The following is a 20,467-nucleotide window of genomic DNA, read 5'->3' as shown; positions in this document are numbered from 1 at the left end:
AAGAATTTATCCTAATTCAAATTATTTTAGTCTCATGAGGTGCTGATGCAAATGTTGACAGACAACTATGAGTAATCAAATCAAATCAAATCAAATCAATTGGCCTATATTGTCATCTTGCAAGAAACAGTTGTTCAGTGCAAAAGGAGAGTACCATGTTGTTTGAATTTTCCTTTGTGAATGTGTTTCATTTCAAATAAGCGGTATGGAAAATGAATGAATGAATGAATGAATTAATATGTTTCATGTTTGTGGCCTCCACTGATTTTTGCTGGCTGAAGGCAGTATAATCAGAGACTGTGTTCATTTTGTGAGTGAAAACTATGATGAGAATTTTTTGTTGATGACCTTTTCTGCATCAAAAACAAGACAATAACTAAATGAAAAGTATCATACATGATGTAATACTATGGTGAAATATATTACAATTGCCTTTAATGGAAAATTCCACATTATTACAGCTTGTGTCAATGGATTAGTAGTGACATTATGGGTATCCTCACTTTGGGTTTTACCTCAAAATAGGAAGCTACTTTGGCAAAATTGCCAGTTTGTCTACAGCCCATCTGATTGTTTGATCAGACACCAGACACAAAGATCAAGATCTTGTTCCCAAGTGGCAGCATGTACAGGTCAAATAATAATGGACCAAGTCAGCTCCCTTGAGCAACCCAACGGCAGATGTCATTTTTCTGAAACACATTATCTCCAAGACTGACGTAAATCTGTATCTGGTTCAAACTTTGACAGGTTTAACAAACAATTCTTTAGGTTATCATGGTCAATCATATCAAATTCCGCACTTACATGTAACAAGACAAGAACTGAGACCTTATTCTGAGGCCGTTGATTATTTTTGTAAGATTAGTTTCAGTGCTGTGGTTTGTTCAAAAGCCCAGCTGAAATTCATCCTGGATATTGTTATGCCTCTGCACCAGCAACAGCCATAGCTGTAGTCATATTGTTTTCAGGTGGTCCATCCGTACATCCTATTCTCGTGGGCGTGATATCTCGAGAACTCCTCAAAGGAATCCCCTTAAATTTGGTAAATGTTCACTTGGACTACAGGACAAACTGATTAGATTTTGGTGGTTAAAGGTCAAAGGTCAAGGTCAGTGTGACCACAAAAAACACTTTAACCATAACTCAAGACTTCACACAGCGATAAGGACAAAATGGTTAATATTTAATATGATTCTGGATAAACAAGGATGTAATCTGAAACTAGTGTCAGTAGTGGTGCTGGTACCACCTCGTACGAGGTGGTAATTCCAGTTTTCTTTAAGAAAGGAGTTTATTTGCACGGAAACTATCTTTTCAAGTATCTTCCTAATGAATGTAAGGTTGTATATCGGCCTATAGATGGTCAGACATGGTTGGGTTTCTTCAGTAAGGGTTTCACAATAGCTGTTTTCAAGGCATCTGGGAAGATGCCAGTTTGAAGATATATATTTATAGCGTTCAGTACATGACTTGAAACACTGTTGAACACTTGCCTACAATTAGGGGAAGCCAGAATAAACATCTTGTTGGGCCTGATCAGGTCATCAGCTTGAGACCCCCGATCACTGATGTTTCACTCCTTTAACTCAGTACACCTTCTGGTTGCAGAACGATGACAGACATCTCTGCCTTCTACCTGTTGTTTGGCCACTAACTCCTGTGCTTCCTTCTCAGCCTCTCTCCATCTCCATGTCCAGCTCTTTGACAGCTTTCTAATGTCCTGCACCTATGACATCCCGTGTCCCAGAGCAGACAAGAGTTTGAGGAGCTGATGAAGCCCTGGCATCCAACCTATCTGTCAACTGTGAAAGTCAATAAAGCCAAAATGGCCAAAAATAAATCTTTAGAAAATATATAAAAAATACAAATAAAAAGAATGCTAGAGTTTTGAAAGCAAGAGAAATGCAAGTGTGCAACAAACATGACTTCTTGTCACAGAACTTGGAAGCAGCTTACATTTGCAATGGAACATCATAATGATTTCTTCATGTTGCATCACACATTATCTAAGGAAACAATAACTGTTTTCCCCTAAGATAGAATCATGTCTATAAAATTTCCCTACAGAGGAGACCTTGATAGGTTCAGGTGGATATTTTCAGTGGGGAAACACAAGTAAGTGAAGAAAGACTGAGAGATTGAGAAACAAGAGACACTTAAAGGAAGTATTACTATCTGGTTTTCATAATTCATTATCATAATTTCCAAAGTCAAAACCTATGGGAAGAACACACACTGTAGCTTTTATTGTTACAAATAAGATAAAATAAAATATCCGATGTTGAGATTACGAGGACATTACCTGTGGCGTTAACATCATTGTTCTGTTCTTCCAGGTTGATGGAAAACGACACCTACAACAGCCTCATTCTCCAGCTGGAGGGGTTAAATGTCTCAGAAGAGTCTATTTACCCACTCTTTCTCTTCCTCTTTTTCTCTTACTTGTTCATAATGGTTGCAAATGTAAGCATTTTGGTTGCAATTTTTATTGACAAGAATCTTCACCAGCCTATGTATCTGCTTTTTTGCAACCTGTCAGTCAGTGACATGATTGGAAGTACTCGTCTTATGCCACGTTTGCTCATAGACATGCTGCGGCCTCCCCCTCAACGCCTCATCAGTTATTATGAATGTGTGGTCCAAGCTTTTACCTCACACATGTTTGGTACCACTGCTCACACTGTGCTCATGATTATGGCCTTTGACAGATATGTTGCCATCTGCAATCCACTGCACTATGCCACCATAATGACCAACAAAATGGTGATCAAGCTAACAGTTTCTGCCTGGGGAGTGTCCTTTGTTCTGGTCGGGATTCTGCTCGGTCTGACCATAAGACTGAACCGTTGCAGGACTATGATCATGAATCCTTACTGTGATAATGCTTCACTGTTTAAACTCTCTTGTGAGAGTGTGTTTATTAATAATGTCTATGGCCTCACTTTCACTGTGGTCCTATTCACAGCTTCTATAGGCAGCATTGTTCTCACCTATGCTAAGATTACAGTAGTCTGTCTGACCAGTAAGAACAAGTCTCTGAACATTAAAGCCTTAAAGACCTGCAGCACTCACCTGGTTGTGTATCTGATCATGATCCTTAGTGGAAGTATTATCATTACTTTGCATCGTTTCCCTCAGTACTCAGACTACAGAAAACTTTCTGCCATTCTGTTTGTAATTGTCCCTGGAAGCCTTAACCCCATTATATATGGCATACAGTCCAAAGAGATACGAAAACTCTTATCTGAAATGTTTCAGTCCAAAAAAATGTTTGCCATTAAGTAAAAGATAAAAAGAAATTGGGGGAAATTATTAAAATAAATTGTGTAAAACCATGAAATGTTTGTAGGAAAATATGTGGCCGCAAAGGATTCTGTGAAACTCACTGGCATTTATGAAGACAGAAATCTCAAGTCATACAGACAATGAGAACACAACACAATCAGAAATAAAATAAAAAGAACATGGCATATTAGCTGTATAGACGTGATTTTTTTTTTTTTTTTTTTATTGTAAATACTGCACATTGGTTTGTGTAAATAATCCAGTTAAATTTGTGATCTGCATCAACATAGATTCAAAGAATTTCCAGATTTCCTTTTTTACTGTAGGTACTACTGGAACTGCATGTATATTTCCTGATTTCTACTGTCATTTTTTTGGCTCAATTAAACTTTTCATGTCATTCCATAGACTTAATATTGGATATTGTTTTTCTTAGTGAAAACTATGATGAGAAATTTTTGTTGATGACCTTTTCCACATCAAAAACAAGACAATAACTAAATGAAAAGTAAAGTTTATGATGACAAACTGTGGTGAAATGTATTATAATTGCCTTTAATGGAAAATTCCACTTTATTACAACTGGTGTCAAGGGATTAGTAGTGACATTATTGATGTCCTCACTTTCGCTTTTACCTTCACAAAGGTAGCTACTTTGGCAATATTGCCAGTCTGTCAACAGCCCATCTGATCATGTGATCAGACACTAAGTACCAAGATCAAAGCAATTACTCAGTATATTATCATACATGATAGAACTGATGGCCCGGGCCTACAAAGATAAAGCCTTGGTTGTGATAAACCATAGTTTATCTTTGTAAAAATAAAGAGTAATTGACACACTGAAAGACATAAATTTACAATTAAGAGTTCTGCCATAAAGCAGCTGCAAAGGCACAGATACATTAAGTTTGTTGCCTGCATCTATACCAGAAGGGTAAGCTCAATGTGTTTTGCTGGCATGGTGGAAAAAAGATATTTGGTTATGGGATGTAAAACCCCAAAATAATAAATTCCTGTCAAACTTTCTCTCATGTGTTTGGTGATTTTGTCAGACAACTTCACGGATATAAAATCTGGATGGCAGTCCAGCCATATACTAGGTTTTGACCTACTCTTGGTTAAAGACTGCCTGGCTGCTTAACAGTGCCTTACAACACTCTGCCAGCCTATAACAGTCCTGCAGTCTTTGCAGTCTAATGGGTGGAAAACGCTACTCCAGGCCGCATTGTGAGAACTGTGTTTGTATGCGTGTGAGCCATAGAATATGATGATAGGTAGTAAAATTGTTGGAAATATATTAATGTATGCGTGAAAGGAATACATATAGAATGAAAACTTTAAATGTTCTCAAAGTTAAATACTGGTCCTAACGGACAGTCGCATTGGTCATCACATTGATTCCATAATATTACGTCACACATTATGTAATGCCAAGTGATTCCCATGATGTAAAAATGCATCTATAAAACAGTGAGAGACCTTTGTTGCTGTTGGTGAATACCACCAGCGGGTAGTGATGACTGTAGACTGATAAACCTAAGTCACAAAGTTGGTATTACTGTATTACAAGCACGATAATGCATTTTAGGATGTTTAACTTTGCATGTGTTATTGTTGCTACTTTAACTGTTTGTAACTTATCAAACAGAAACATTTGTGTTTTGTTGCACACCAAGTATTGATAAATATCAAATATCACTGATATTGAGATCGCCCAGACTAACTCAATATCCCAACTGTAACAAGATACTGTTATTTTTGTTCTTTCAAGTTAATGGAAAACTACACCTACAACAGCTTCACACTCCAGATGGAGGGGTACACTGTCAGAAAAAATTCTATGTATCCTGTCTTTTTCATGTTCTTTATTTCCTACATTGTTATAATAGTTATGAATGTAGGCATTTCACTTTTAATTTTCATTGACAAGAACCTGCACCAGCCTATGTATCTACTTTTTTGCAACCTGTCAGTGAGTGACATAATGGGAAGTACTAATATTCTTCCCCGGTTACTTTCAGATATCTTGCGGCCTCCCTCTGAACGCCTCATCAGTTATTATGAATGTGTGGTCCAAGCTTTCACCGCACAGTTATATGGCACCACCTCCCATACTGTGCTCATGATTATGACATATGACAGATATTTGGCCATCTGCATTCCACTGCGCTATGCCACCATAATGACCAACAAAATGGTCATCAAGCTGACAGTTTCTGCCTGGGGAGTGGCATTTGTTCTGGTCGGGATTCTGCTCGGTCTGACCATAAGACTGAACCGATGCAGGACTCTGATCAGAAACCCCTTCTGTGACAATGCTTCGCTGTTTAAACTCTCCTGTGAGAGTGTGTTTATAAATAATGCCTATGGCCTCACTTTCACTGCGGTCCTGCTCACAGCTTCTATAGGCAGCATGGTTCTCACCTATGCTAAGATTATAGAAGTCTGTCTGACCAGTACGAACAAGTCTCTGAGCAGTAAAGCCTTAAAGACCTGCAGCACTCGTCTGATTGCGTAACTGATCATGATCTTTAGTGGAAGTATTATCATTACTTTGCATTGTTTCCCTCAGTTCTCAGACTACAGAGAACTTTCTTCTTTCCTGTTTGTCTGTCACACCGCGGTGAGGTCATGTTGGGTTTTTTGTCCTGTCTCCATGTCTTGTCTTGTCATTTCCTGTTTTATTTTTTGAAAGAGTAATTCTCCTCTCGTTTCAGGTCACTTGCCCTCCCTTGTGTGTCTTGGTTTGATTGTTTGATTGTTTCCACCTGTCCCCTATTACCATGTGTTTAAGAGTCTGCGTCTCCCCTTGTCTGGTGCCAGTTTGTCGTTTATGTCAGCATCCATATACGACCTATCTAGCCTTCCACAGCGCCAAATCCAATCGGTATCTTGTTTCTTTTGGTTTTATTTCTAGTTCCTTGATTTTGTTATTGATCTCATAGTTTTGTCCCTCCAGTTTTCAGGAGAGTTTTTTGTTTGCTCGAGCCTGATTTAAAAAATAAAGACTTTTTTGAAACTATCCTGCACCTGCGTCCAGAGTCCTTGCCCGGTTGTGACAGTACACACTGGCCAGAATGGACGCAGCAGGATCCGAGCAACTAACTGCGGCTCTTCGGGCACAGGGAGCTCGCCTCGCCCGTCAGGATGAGCAGGTGGCTGCTGTGGGCCAGGGAGTCAGTGGCCTCGCCCATAGCCATGAGGACTTCAAGGCTGTCGTTTCTGCCCAGATAGGGCAGTTCACCGAGCGGATGGAGCAGTTCTTCAGTCACCCTCAGAAGACGGAGACTGTGTCTGCTGCGCCTGAACCCCCGCCCGCTCCCACCATCGCCTACGCCGGAGCTGGAGCCCGGCTGGCTGCTCCTGAGCGATTCTCAGGAGAACTAGGACAATGTAAGTCATTTCTTATAGACTGTGAAATGCATTTTGAACTCTCCCCCAACGCATTTCCCACAGACCGAGCCAGGATTGCTTTTATGATTTCCCACCTGGCGGGAAGGGTGAGGGCGTGGGCCACGGCGGAGTGGGCAAGGGGGTCCCCGCTCTGCAGCTCCCTCCAGGAATTCAAGGAGGCCCTTCATAAGACCTTCGACCCGGTCTCTACTGAACGGGAAAAGGCAAAGGAGCTGAGTGGGTTGAGGCAAGGGCAAGAGTCCGTATGTGACTACGCCATACGCTTCCGGACCTTGGCTGCGGAGAGTGGGTGGAACGCCATGGCCCTCTACGACGTCTTCCTGAAGGGGCTGGCTGCCCCCGTTCAAGAGCGTCTGCTGCCCCTAGATCTGCCGCCGGACCTGGACTCCCTTATCGCCCTCGCTGTCCGAACTGATAACCGCCTTCGGGAATTTGAGGCTCTCCAGAGAGGGTGCCAGCGGTTGCCAGACCGCTCACAGCACATCCCCACTGATCCCTGGTCTGGTCCCGGTCGAACATCGTCAGATCAGTGCTGGCAGTTTCCTCCTGCTGGAGATGAGGAGCCCATGCAGCTGGGCAGGGCCCGGCTCACTCAGGTGGAACGACAACGCCGCCTCAAGGAGGGGCGGTGCTTCTACTGTGGGGAGCCCGGACACCTTGTGGCTGCCTGTCCGGTTAAGGCAGATCGGGTGAGGCGCCAATCCACAGCTTCCGGGTCTGCTCCACGTAGTTTGACCCCTGTCAAGGTAATACACAACACCACAGTCCTTGAATTGGATGTTTTAATTGACTCTGGGGCTGATGAAAGTCTTATGGACTGGGAGATAGCGAAGAGGTTGGGGTTGAAGACCAAGGCCCTCTCACAACCCATTAAGGCTAGGGCCTTGAATGGTACCGAACTGTTCACTGTTACAGACGTCACAGAACCGGTAGCCCTTACCTTAGACAATCACTCTGAACTGATGAATTTTTACCTGTATCACTCACCTGCACGCACACTGGTACTGGGACATCCGTGGCTCGTCAGCCACAACCCCCACATTGACTGGCCTACGGGCAAGATCCTGGGGTGGGGGGAAGACTGTGAGGGGAAGTGCCTGAGGGACCAGACTCTTGGACAGGCTACCACGGTTATAAACACTGTTTCTGTTCCTCCTGACATAGAGTCCCAGTACCCGGATCTGACCTCCGTACCTGCCTGCTACCACCATCTCAGGGAGGTTTTTAACAAGGTCAAGGCCACGTCACTTCCACCGCATCGTCCGTATGATTGCGCCATTGAGCTCATTCCCGGCTCCACCATTCCCAAGGGGCGCCTGTACTCAGTGTCAGGGCCCGAACGTCAAGCCATGAAGGACTACATTGAGTCGTCACTGAAGGCAGGGCTCATCCGCCCGTCCTCATCACCTGCTGGAGCCGGTTTCTTTTTTGTGAGCAAAAAGGACGGGTCATTATTTCTCGATACAGAAATCTCAGGTCATACAGACTATTCGAATGCAGCACAATCAGGAATAAAATGAAAAGAACATGGCATATTAACTGTATAGATGTAAATATCTATTTTTTTTATTATTGTAAATACTACACATTGTTTGTGTAAATAGTCCAGTTATATTTGTGAACTGCATTAACATAGTTTCAAAGAATTTCCATATACCTTTTTTTTTTTTTTTTAAGACAAATGTAGCATCTCCCCATGTAAAAACAAATGCATCTATACCAGAAGGGAAAGCTTTGTGTGTTTTGCTGGCATGGTGGAAAAAAGATTTTGGGTTATGGGATGTAAAACCTCAAAATAATAAAGACAGTCAGTCCTGCCTAACTTTCTCTCTGAGTGATCATTTCACAGTAAATACAGCTGAAATTACAGCTCAGTCTTTGTCTTTAATGGCTGGAAAAATGCTACTCCAGGCTGCATTGTGAGAACTGTGTTTGTATGTGTGGGAGCCATAGAATAGGATGATAGGTCGTAAAATTGTTGGAACTATATTAATGTATATGTGAAAGGGATAAATGTAGACTGAAAACTTTAAATGTTATCAAAGTTAAACATTGGTCCTTACTGACAGTTGCGATGGTCCTTACGGTGATTCCGTAATGTTACGTCACACATTATGTCATGCTAAGTGATTCCCATGATGTAAAAATGCATCTATAAAACAGTGAGAGACCTTTGTTGCTGTTGGTGAATACCACCTGCTGGTAGTGATGACTATAGACTGATGAACCTAAGTCACAAAGTTGGTATTACTGTATTACAAGCACGATAATGCATTTTAGGATGTTTAACTTTGCATGTGTTATTTTTGCTACTTTAACTGTTTGTAACTTATCAAACAGAAACATTTGTGTTTTGTTGCACAGCCAGTATTGATAAATATCAAATATCACTAATATTGAGATCGCCCAGACTAACTCAATATCCCAACTACAACAAGGTACTGTCATTTTTGTTCTTTCAGGTTAATGGAAAACTACACCTTCAACAGCTTCACACTCCAGATGGAGGGGTACAGTGTCACGAAGAATTCTATGTATCCTGTCTTTTTTATGTTCTTTATTTCCTACATTGTTATAATAGTTATGAATGTAGGCATTTCACTTTTAATTTTCATTGACAAGAACCTGCACCAGCCTATGTATCTACTTTTTTGCAACCTGTCACTGAGTGACATAATTGGAAGTACTAATATTCTTCCCCGGTTACTTTCAGATATCTTGCGGCCTCCCTCTGAACGCCTCATCAGTTATTATGAATGTGTGGTCCAAGCTTTCACCGCACAGTTATTTGGCACCACCTCCCACACTGTGCTCATGATTATGACATATGACAGATATTTGGCCATCTGCAATCCCCTGCGCTATGCCACCATAATGACCAACAAAATGGTGATCAAGCTGACAGCTTCTGCCTGGGGAGTGGCATTTGTTCTGGTCGGGATTCTGCTCGGTCTGACCATAAGACTGAACCGTTGCAGAACTATGATCAGAAGTCCCTTCTGTGACAATGCTTCGCTGTTTAAACTCTCCTGTGAGAGTGTGTTTATTAATAATGTCTATGGCCTCACTTTCACTGCGGTCCTGCTCACAGCTTCTATAGGCAGCATGGTTCTCACCTATGCTAAGATTTTAGTAGTCTGTCTGACCAGGAAGAACAAGTCCCTGAACACTAAAGCCTTAAAGACCTGCAGCACTCATCTGATTGTTTATCTGATCATGTTGTTTAGTGGAATGATGCCCATTGTTTTGCATCGTTTCCCTCAGTACTCAGACTATGGAAAACTTTCTGCCATTCTGTTTGTTATTGTCCCCGGAAGCCTTAACACAGTTATATATGGCATACAGTCCAAAGAGATACGAAAATTCTTATCTGAAATGTGTAAGTCAAAAAAAAGGTTTGCCATCAAGTAATAAATAAATCTTAGTTTTTTGGCAAATGATTAAAATAAATCATGTAAAACACTGAATGAACAATTAATAACTGAAGAAAGCTCTTTCACAACCACCATTGTTTTTGTGTAAAGTTATATATATGGTACTTTGTAAATATGTAGCCCAAATGTGTACAAGAAAATATGCAGCTGCAAAGGATTCTGTGACAGTCACATTTATGGATAAAGTCAAATGCAGAGTAGGCTACATACAGAGTATTACAGATATGTATATTAAAGATATGGATTTAACATTTACATTACTGGCTGTCATGTTCTGTTTATACTCTATGGGTCCAAGATTAATGCAGGTTCTTAAACATCTGAACCTTCCTCTAGGTGTGCACTAAAGAAACAATTTTGTACCAATATTAGTTGCTGTATTGGATACTTGCACTGTTGTGGTTTGATGGTTTGAGGACTGGTTGACCAGTGTGACTGTGAAAAGAATTAACAATCATTGTAAATTTCACTACAGCGCAGGAGGAAACTATTAAGTGAACAAACTGACATGCAAGAGGAACAATGTGAATTGCGTATGGGTCATCTGTGGGCAAGCTAATCTGTCGGTTGCCTTCACAAAATCTAAATATGGCCAAAAGGGAAAACTCATGTTGACTTGTAACCGCAGGTCTGACCAGAGTTGGTCCTGCTGATATAAAAAAAATGTTGGAGCTTAAAAGGGAAAAACTTCTGTGTGGGCCCTACATGTTCATATGGGTTTTCTGTTTGTTGGGCTTGTGATTGAAAAATGAACCACCTTTTAACATCTTCATTTTCAATATATTTTGTCATTAATATTTTGTTTAAGATAAAACTGAGAAACAGCACACAACTCAAAACAATGCTACTTTGAAAAGTAAGGGATATCCTAGTGACAGTGGCAACAGCTGTTTCCAGCAGCAGAGACCGAACCATGCAATAAATTAGCTGTAAAACAGAAAGGCCCCAGCCGGCTATCAGATTTGATATGTGAGGCAAAAATGCTACAGCACCAATGTACCACTGACTTGGGGGTTGTCTTTTCACCTAAAACCTCAGGACAAGTACATCTGCCAAGTATGGGAAAGACTCTGGGGTTGTGACCTTGATACCAATAAAATAAGATGCATGGTGCCCACTATGTGTGCCCTACCACTGAAAACCTCCAGCAAGAACAGTTTGATTCTTCAGATAAAGATTAGGTCTGGCAAAAGAATAAATTAACAATTCATATGAATCGTTTGTACTGTGTCTTTTTTGAGTTTGGTAGGCACTACAACAAAATTGCACAACCTTTCACACTCTGCCCGACATTGACTGACATGTTTTTCCCAAAGTACTTCTTGTATGCTGAAGAATACCAAAGTTACTGCTTGAGGGCTTCAGGACCAGATCCTTTCCTGTACCATAGTGTGAGGGTTCAGGCCATGGATACTACTCCTGGCTATGGCACACAGATTGATAGTAAGGTTACTTATAATATGTGTTCATGTTAATAATTGCTATGTGTATTGATTCAATATTATGACCACCACTGTCCTTACCTGTCCTAACATAATGATAAAATATAAAGTGCTGTATGCAAGCGAGGAATGGTGTCCTACAGTAAATCATCAATACCCATTGAATAACTGATCACCTGTAGTGGAGGGTACAATATAATTTAACTCTCTAACTGCACACATACACACACATGTAAACACACACCCATACTGAAGAATATTTTTAGCATTGTGCAATAGCATTGTGTGTTTGTGAGTATTGCAAGGTTATGATGCTTGCTTTTGATAACTATAGGTTGGGGAGTTGCTGAAGTCTCAACAGGGAGCAGGGTGTTACAGATAGTGAAGCCAAGGATGTGTGGAGGGGTTGTTCTTCAGATGCGGGGTGGACATGCCACGAATAGACTGCATAGGTAGAAGATGAGGATAGAAGTCGGCAAGGGCCTGGTTAACTGATAGAGGGGAGACAGCCCTGAGGAGATGGGAGGGTTGTGTCTGTCCCTGTCATCTCTTCTCTGTTTCATACACAGAAAAATCAGCTGTTCCCAGGGACGAGTGAAGGAGGTCAAATGGAGTCAGATAACCATGAAGGAGGCGCCTGGGCAAAGGCCGGTCAGGCAACAGCCAATGAAGAAGAGTTCAACCTACATTCCTTGCTTTCTTTGTGTAACAGTAATAAAAAGACCCGGCAAGGGGGAAGTTAGTGTGTCAAACTTCGTGAACTGGCACAGCTGCATGTTGTTGTCAGGGAAAGATAGTTTGGACCCGGAGCTCTGTAACGATCCTCTTTTAATCTTGTGAAAGCTTGTTTAATAAATTAGTGAAAAGAATTCTGAATTTGTCTCCTGCATTAACTTCATCAAACGAACACGCAAGTTTACTTGAAACGTGAAAAGACAGTAAACTCAACAATACCAACACACACAAAAACGGACACAAATTTCTCAATACACGTAAATAGACATGTTGCGGCCTCCCTCTGAACGCCTCATCAGTTATTATGAATGTGTGGTCCAAGCTTTTACCTCACACATGTTTGGTACCACCACTCACACTGTGCTCATGATTATGGCCTTTGACAGATATTTGGCCATCTGCAATCCCCTGCGCTATGCTGCCATAATGACCAACAAAATGTTAGTAAAGCTGACAGTTTCTGCCTGGGGAGTGCCATTTGTTCTGGTCGGGATTCTGCTCGGTCTGACCATAAGACTGAACAGATGCAGAACTATGATCATGAATCCTTACTGTGACAATGCCTCGCTGTTTAAACTCTCCTGTGAGAATGTGTTTATTTATAATGTCTATGGCCTCACTTTCACTGTGGTCCTGTTCAGAGCTTCTATAGGCAGCATGGTTCTCACCTATGCTAAGATTATAGTAGTCTGTCTGACCAGTAAGAACAAGTCTCTGAACACTAATGACATGTTACATCACACATTATGTCATGCTAAGTGATTCCCATGATGTAAAAATGCATCTATAAAACAGTGAGAGACCTTTGTTGCTGTTGGTGAATACCACCTGCTGGTAGTGATGACTAAAGACTGATAAACCTAAGTCACAAAGTTGGTATTACTGTATTACAAGCATGATGATGCATTTTAGGATGTTTAACTTTGCATGTGTTATTGTTGCTACTTTAACTGTTTGTAACTTATCAAACAGAAACATTTGTGTTTTGTTGCACAGCCAGTATTGATAAATATCAAATATCACTGATATTGAGATCGCCCAGACTAACTCAATATCCCTACTAAAACAAGATCCTGTCATTTATGTTCTTTCAGGTGAATGGAAAACTACACCTACAACAGCTTCACACTCCAGATGGAGGGGTACAGTGTCACGAAGAATTCTATGTATCCTGTCTTTTTCATGTTCTTTATTTCCTACATTGTTATAATAGTTATGAATGTAGGCATTTCACTTTTAATTTTCATTGACAAGAACCTGCACCAGCCCATGTATCTGCTTTTTTGCAACCTGTCACTGAGTGACATAATTGGAAGTACTAATATTCTTCCCCGGTTACTTTCAGATATCTTGCGGCCTCCCTCTCAACGCCTCATCAGTTATTATGAATGTGTGGTCCAAGCTTTCACCACACAGTTATTTGGCACCACCTCTCACACTGTGCTCATGATTATGACCTATGACAGATATGTTGCCATCTGCAATCCCCTGCGCTATGCCACCATAATGACCAACAAAATGTTAATCAAGCTAACAGTTTCTGCCTGGGGAGTGGCCTTTGTTCTGGTCGGGATTCTGCTCGGTCTGACCATAAGACTGAACCGTTGCAGGACTCTGATCAGAAACCCCTTCTGTGACAATGCTTCGCTGTTTAAACTCTCCTGTGAAAGTGTGTTTATTAATAATGTCTATGGCCTCACTTTCACTGTGGTCCTGCTCACAGCTTCTATAGGCAGCATGATTCTCACCTATGCTAAGATTTCAGTAGTCTGTCTGACCAGTAAGAACAAGTCTCTGAACACTAAAGCCTTAAAGACCTGCAGCACTCATCTGATTGTTTATCTGATCATGTTGTTTAGTGGAATGATGCCCATTGTTTTGCATCGTTTCCCTCAGTACTCAGACTATGGAAAACTTTCTGCCATTCTGTTTGTTATTGTCCCCGGAAGCCTTAACACAGTTATATATGGCATACAGTCCAAAGAGATACGAAAATTCTTATCTGAAATGTGTAAGTCAAAAAAACGGTTTGTCATCAAGTAATAAATAACTCTTTGTTTTTTGGCAAATGATTAAAATAAATCATATAAAACAATGAACAGTGAATAACGGAATGAATGCTCTTTCACAACCACCATTGTTTTTGTGTAAAGTTATACAGTATATAGCTTAGCTTATAGTTTATATAATTATATATATATATAATATGTAGCCCAAATGTGTACACATTTGATATTTATCAAATGTGTACAAGAAAAATATACAGCTGCAAAGGATTCTGTGACATTCACTTTTATGGAATCAAGTTAAAAAGTTTTAAAAAATTGGAGGGGGGGGGTTATTAAAATAAATTATGGAAAACCATGAAATGTTTGTCGCAAAATATGTGGCTGCAAATAATTCTGTGAAACTCATTGACATTTATGGATACATAAATCTCAAGTCATACAGACCATGAGAATAAAGGACAATCAGAAATAAAATAAAAAGAACATGGCATATTAGCTGTATAGATGTTAATTTTTTTTTTTATTATTGTAAATACTGCACATTGACTTGTGAAAATAATCCAGTTACATTTATGATCTGCATTAAGATAGATTCAAAGAATTTCCAGATTCCTTTTTTTTTACTGTAGGTACTACTGGAACTGCATGTATATTTCCTGATTTCTACTGTCATTTTTTTTGGCTCAATTAAACTTTTCATGTCAGTCCATAGACTTAATATTGGATATTGTTTTTCTTAGTGAAAACTATGATGAGAAATTTTTGTTGATGACCTTTTCCACATCAAAAACAAGACAATAACTAAATGAAAAGTAATGTTTATGATGAAAAACTGTGGCAAAATGTATTATAATTGCCTTTAATGGAAAATTCCACTTTATTACAACTGGTGTCAAGGGATTAGTAGTGACATTATTGATGTCCTCACTTTCACTTTTACCTTCACAAAGGTAGCTACTTTGGCAAAATTGCCAGTCTGTCAACAGCCCATCTGATCATGTGATCAGACACTAAGTACCAAGATCAAAGCAATTACTCAGTATATTATCATACATGATAGAACTGATGGCTGGACCTACAAAGATAAAGCCTAGGTTGTGATAAACCATAGTTTATCTTTGTAAAAATAAAGAGTAATTGACACACTGAAAGACATAAATTTACAATTAAGAGTTCTGCCATAAAGCAGCTGCAAAGGCACAGATACATTAAGTTTGTTGCCTGCATCTATACCAGAAGGGTAAGCTCAATGTGTTTTGCTGGCATGGTGGAAAAAATATATTTGGTTATAGGATGTAAAACCTCAAAATAATAAACTCCTGTTTGACTTTTTCTCTGAGTGACAATTTCACTGTAAATACAGTTTAAATAATAGCTCAGTCTTTGTCTTTAATTCATGTGTTTTGTGATTTTGTAAGACAACATAATGGATATAAAATCAGGATTTGGCCAAGGGCAGTCCAGCCATATACTAGGTTTTGACCTACTCTTGGTTAAAGACTGCCTGGCTGCTTAACAGTGCATGTCAACACTCTGCCAGCCTATAACAGTCCTGCGGTCTTTGCAGTCTAATGGCTGGAAGAATGCTACTCCAGGCTGCATTGTGAGAACTGTGTTTGTATGCGTGTGAGCCATAGAACAGGATGATAGGTCGTAAAATTGTTGGAAATATATTTATGTATGCGTGAAAAGGATACATGTAGACTGAAAACTTTAAATGTTATCAAAGTTAAACACTGGTCCTAACTGACAGTCGCGATGATCATCACATTGATTCCATAATATTACGTCACACATTATGTCATGCTAAGTGATTCCCATGATGTAAAAATGCATCTATAAAACAGTGAGAGACCTTTGTTGCTGTTGGTGAATACCACCTGCTGGTAGTGATGACTATAGACTGATTAACCTAAGTCACAAAGTTGGTATTACTGTATTACAAGCAAGATAATTCATTTTAGGATGTTTAACTTTGCATGTGTTATTGTTGCTTCCTTAACTGTTTGTAACTTATCAAACAGAAACATTTGTGTTTTGTTGCACAGCCAGTTTTGTCATTTGATAAATATCAAATATCACTGATATTCAGATCACCCAGACTAACTCAATATCCCAACTAAAACAACATACTGTCATTTTTGTTCTTTCAGGTTAATGGAAAACTACACCTTCAACAGCTTCACACTCCAGATGGAGGGGTACAGTGTCACGAAGAATTCTATGTATCCTGTCTTTTTCATGTTCTTTATTTCCTACATTGTTATAATAGTTATGAATGTAGGCATTTCACTTTTAATTTTCATTGACAAGAACCTGCACCAGCCCATGTATCTACTTTTTTGCAACCTGTCACTGAGTGACATAATTGGAAGTACTAATATTCTTCCCCGGTTACTTTCAGATATCTTGCGGCCTCCCTCTGAACGCCTCATCAGTTATTATGAATGTGTGGTCCAAGCTTTCACCACACAGTTATCTGGCACCACCTCCCATACTGTGCTCATGATTATGACCTATGACAGATATTTAGCCATCTGCAATCCACTGCACTATGCCACCATAATGACCAACAAAATGGTGATCAAGCTGACAGTTTCTGCCTGGGGAGTGTCCTTTGTTCTGGTCGGGATTCTGCTCGGTCTGACCATAAGACTGAACCGATGCAGAACTATGATCATGAATCCTTACTGTGACAATGCTTCACTGTTTAAACTCTCCTGTGAGAGTGTGTTTATAAATCATGTCTATGGCCTCACTTCCACTGTGGTCCTGCTCACAGCTTCTATAGGCAGCATGATTCTCACCTATGCTAAGATTATAGTAGTCTGTCTGACCAGTAAGAACAAGTCTCTGAACACTAAAGCCTTAAAGACCTGCAGCACTCATCTGATTGTTTATCTGATCATGATCTTTAGTGGAATGATTTCCATTGTTTTGCATCGTTTCCCTCAGTACTCAGACCACAGAAAACTTTCTGCCATTCTGTTTTTTATTGTCCCTGGAAGCCTTAACACAGTTATATATGGCATACAGTCCAAAGAGATACGAAAATTCTTATCTGAAATGTGTAAGTCAAAAAAACATTTGTCATCAAGTAATAAATAAATCTTAGTTTTTTGGCAAATGATTAAAATCAATCATATAAAACCATGACTGAATTAATGCTCTTTCACAACCACCATTGTTTTTGTTCAAAGTTATACATACTGTACTTCATAAATATGTAGCCCAAATGTGTACAAGAAAAATATACAGCTGCAAAGGATTCTGTGACAGTCACATTTATGGATAAAGTCAAATGCAGAGTAGGCTACATACAGAGTATTATGGATATGGATTTAACATTTACATTACTGTTTCATGGCTGTCATGTTCTGTTTATACTCTATGGGTCCAAGATTAATGCACGGTCTTACACGTCTGAACCTTTCTCTAGGTGTGCACTAAAGAAAACATTTTATACCAATATTAGTTGCTGTATTGGATGCTTGCACTGTTGTGGTTTAATGGTTAGAGGACAGGTTGACCAGTGTGACTGTGAAAAGAATTAACAATAATTGTAAATTTCACTACAGTGCAGGAGGAAACTGTTAAGTGAACAAACTGACATGCAAGAGGAACAATGTGAATTGCGTATGGGTCATCTGTGGGCAAGCTAATCTGTAGGTTGCCTTCACAAAATCTAAATATGGCCAAAAGGGAAAACTCATTTTGCCTTGTAACCACAGGTCTGACCAAAGTTGGTCCTTCTGATATAAAAAAAAAATGTAGGATCGTAAAAGGGAAAAACCTCTGTGGGCCCTACATGTTCATATGGGTTTTCTATTTGTTGGGTTTGTGATTGAAAAATGAACCACCTTTTAACCACTTCATTGTAGGTCTGGCAAAAGAATAAATCAACAATTCATACAAATCTTTTGTACTCTGTCTTTTTGAGTTTGGTAGGCACGACAACAAAATTGCACAACCTTTCACACTCTGCCCGATATTGACTGACATGTTTTTCCAAAAGTCCTCTTGTATGCTGAAGAATACCAAAGTTACTGCTTGAGGGCTTCAGGACCAGATCCTTTCCTTTACCATAGTCTGAGGGTTCAGGCCATGGATACTACTCCTGGCTATGGTACACAGGTTGATAGTAAGGCTACTTATAATATGTGTTAATTTTAATAATTGGTATGTGTATTGATTGAATTTTATGACCACCACTGTCTTTATCTGTGCTAGCATAATGGTAAAAAATAAAGTGCTGTATGCAAGTGAGAATGGTGACCTAAAGTAAATCATCAATATCCATTGAATAACTGATCACCTGTAGTGGAGGGCACAATATAATTTAACTCTAACTGCACACACACACATGCACACATGCACACTCACAAATTTCTCAATACACGTACATAGACATGTTGCGTCCTCCCTCTGAACACCTCTTCAGTTATTATGAATGTGTGGTCCAAGCTTTTACCTCACAGATGTTTTGTACCACTGCTCACACTGTGCTCATGATTATGGCCTTTGACAGATATTTGGCCATCTGCAATCCACTGCACTATGCTACCATAATGACAACAAAATGGTCATCAAGCTGACAGTTTCTGCCTGGAGAGTGGCATTTGTTCTGGTCGGGATTCTGCTCGGTCTGACCATAAGACTGAACAGATGCAGAACTATGATCATGAATCCTTACTGTGACAATGCCTCGCTGTTTAAACTCTCCTGGGAGAATGTGTTTATTAATAATGTCTATGGCCTCACTTTCACTGTGGTCCTGCTCACAGCTTCTATAGGCAGCATGGTTCTCACCTATGCTAAGATTATAGAAGTCTGTCTGACCAGTAAGAACAAGTCTCTGAACAGTAAAGCCTTAAAGACCTGCAGCACTCATCTTATTGCGTAACTGATCATGATCTTTAGTGGAAGTATTATCATTACTTTGCATCGTTTCCCTCAGTACTCAGACTACAGAGAACTTTCTTCTATCCTGTTTGTCATTGTCCCTGGAAGCCTCAAACCAATTATATATGGCAAACAGTCCAAAGAGATACGACACTTCTTATCTGAAATGTGTCAGTCCAAAAAACATTTTTGCAATCAAGTAAAAAATAAATTGTAGTTTTTGGGAAGTTATTAAAATAAATTATGTAAAACCATTAAATGTTTGTAGCAAAATATGTGGCCGCAAAGGATTCAATAACACTGATATTTATGGATACAGAAATCTCAGGTCATACAGACTATTAGAACGCAGCACAATCAGAAATAAAATAAAAAGAACATGGCATATTGGTTGTATGGATGTAAATATTTCTTTTTTTATTATTGTAAATACTACACATTGTTTGTGTAAATAATCCAGTTATATTTGTGAATTACATGAACATAGTTTCAAAGAATTTCCATATACCTTTTTTTTTTTTTTTTTAAGACAAATGTAGCATCCCCCATGTAAAAAATATATGCATCTATACCAGAAGGGAAAGCTCAATGTGTTTTGCTGGCATGGTGGAAAAAAGATATTTGGTTATGGGATGTAAAACTAACATTTCACAGTAAATACAGTTGAAATTACAGTTCAGTCTTTGTCTTTAATTAATGTGTTTGGTGATTTTGTCAGACAACATAATGGATATAAAATCCGGATTTGACCAAAGGCAGTCCAGCCATATACTAGGTTTTGACATAGTCTTGGTTAAAGACTGCCTGGTTGCTTCATAGTGCCTGTCAACACTCTGCCTGCCTTTAACAGTCTTGCGATCTTTGCAGTCTAAGGGCTGGAAAATGCTACTCCAGGCTGCATTGTGAGAACTGTGTTTGTATGCGTGTGAGCCATAGAATAGGATGATAGGTCATAAAATTGTTGGAAACATATTAATGTATGCGTGAAAGGGATACATGTAGACTGAAAACTTTAAATGTTCTCAAAGTTAAACACTGGTCCTTACTGACAGTCGCATTGGTCATCACATTGATTCCATAATATTACATCACACATTATGTCATGCTAAGTGATTCCCATGATGTAAAATGCATCTATAAAACAGTGAGAGACCTTTGTTGCTGTTGGTGAATACCACCTGCTGGTAGTGTTGACAAAAGATTGATGAACCTAAGTCACAAAGTTGGTATTACTGTGTTA

At 39.5% G+C, this 20,467-nt stretch overlaps 5 protein-coding genes and 1 pseudogene across 5 annotated transcripts; all 6 read left to right on the top strand.

Moving 5' to 3' along the window:
- The first annotated feature begins 2,326 nt into the window (after positions 1-2,326).
- LOC139637247 (olfactory receptor 8G17-like) lies at positions 2,327-3,296 on the top strand. The gene has a single exon (XM_071505810.1). It carries the CDS (start codon positions 2,344-2,346, stop codon positions 3,286-3,288), a length of 945 nt encoding a protein of 314 aa, XP_071361911.1. The 5' UTR covers positions 2,327-2,343; the 3' UTR covers positions 3,289-3,296.
- Positions 3,297-5,056: 1,760 nt separating this feature from the next.
- Positions 5,057-5,817, top strand: LOC139637257 (olfactory receptor 8G17-like). The gene has a single exon (XM_071505821.1). The coding sequence runs from the start codon at positions 5,066-5,068 to the stop codon at positions 5,807-5,809; it is 744 nt and encodes a 247-aa protein (XP_071361922.1). The 5' UTR covers positions 5,057-5,065; the 3' UTR covers positions 5,810-5,817.
- Positions 5,818-9,159: 3,342 nt separating this feature from the next.
- On the top strand, positions 9,160-12,747 carry LOC139637251 (olfactory receptor 8G17-like). Its single transcript, XM_071505814.1, has one exon. It carries the CDS (start codon positions 9,172-9,174, stop codon positions 10,114-10,116), a length of 945 nt encoding a protein of 314 aa, XP_071361915.1. The 5' UTR covers positions 9,160-9,171; the 3' UTR covers positions 10,117-12,747.
- Positions 12,748-12,883: 136 nt separating this feature from the next.
- Positions 12,884-14,383, top strand: LOC139637249 (olfactory receptor 8G17-like). Its single transcript, XM_071505812.1, has one exon. It carries the CDS (start codon positions 13,415-13,417, stop codon positions 14,357-14,359), a length of 945 nt encoding a protein of 314 aa, XP_071361913.1. The 5' UTR covers positions 12,884-13,414; the 3' UTR covers positions 14,360-14,383.
- A 2,086-nt stretch (positions 14,384-16,469) lies between these two features.
- LOC139637244 (olfactory receptor 8G17-like) lies at positions 16,470-17,448 on the top strand. The gene has a single exon (XM_071505806.1). The coding sequence runs from the start codon at positions 16,483-16,485 to the stop codon at positions 17,431-17,433; it is 951 nt and encodes a 316-aa protein (XP_071361907.1). The 5' UTR covers positions 16,470-16,482; the 3' UTR covers positions 17,434-17,448.
- Positions 17,449-18,734: 1,286 nt separating this feature from the next.
- LOC139637258 (olfactory receptor 52K1-like) lies at positions 18,735-19,444 on the top strand (annotated as a pseudogene).
- The last annotated feature ends 1,023 nt before the right edge of the window (positions 19,445-20,467 follow it).

The sequence above is a fragment of the Trachinotus anak genome, unplaced genomic scaffold (genome assembly GCF_046630095.1).
Source record: "Trachinotus anak isolate AG129_WGS33_773 ecotype Australia unplaced genomic scaffold, CSIRO_AGI_Tana_v1 ptg000020l, whole genome shotgun sequence".
Lineage (NCBI taxonomy): Eukaryota > Metazoa > Chordata > Actinopteri > Carangiformes > Carangidae > Trachinotus > Trachinotus anak.
Note: the sequence above shows the minus strand (reverse complement) of the source record. Positions and strands in the feature narration are given on the sequence as shown.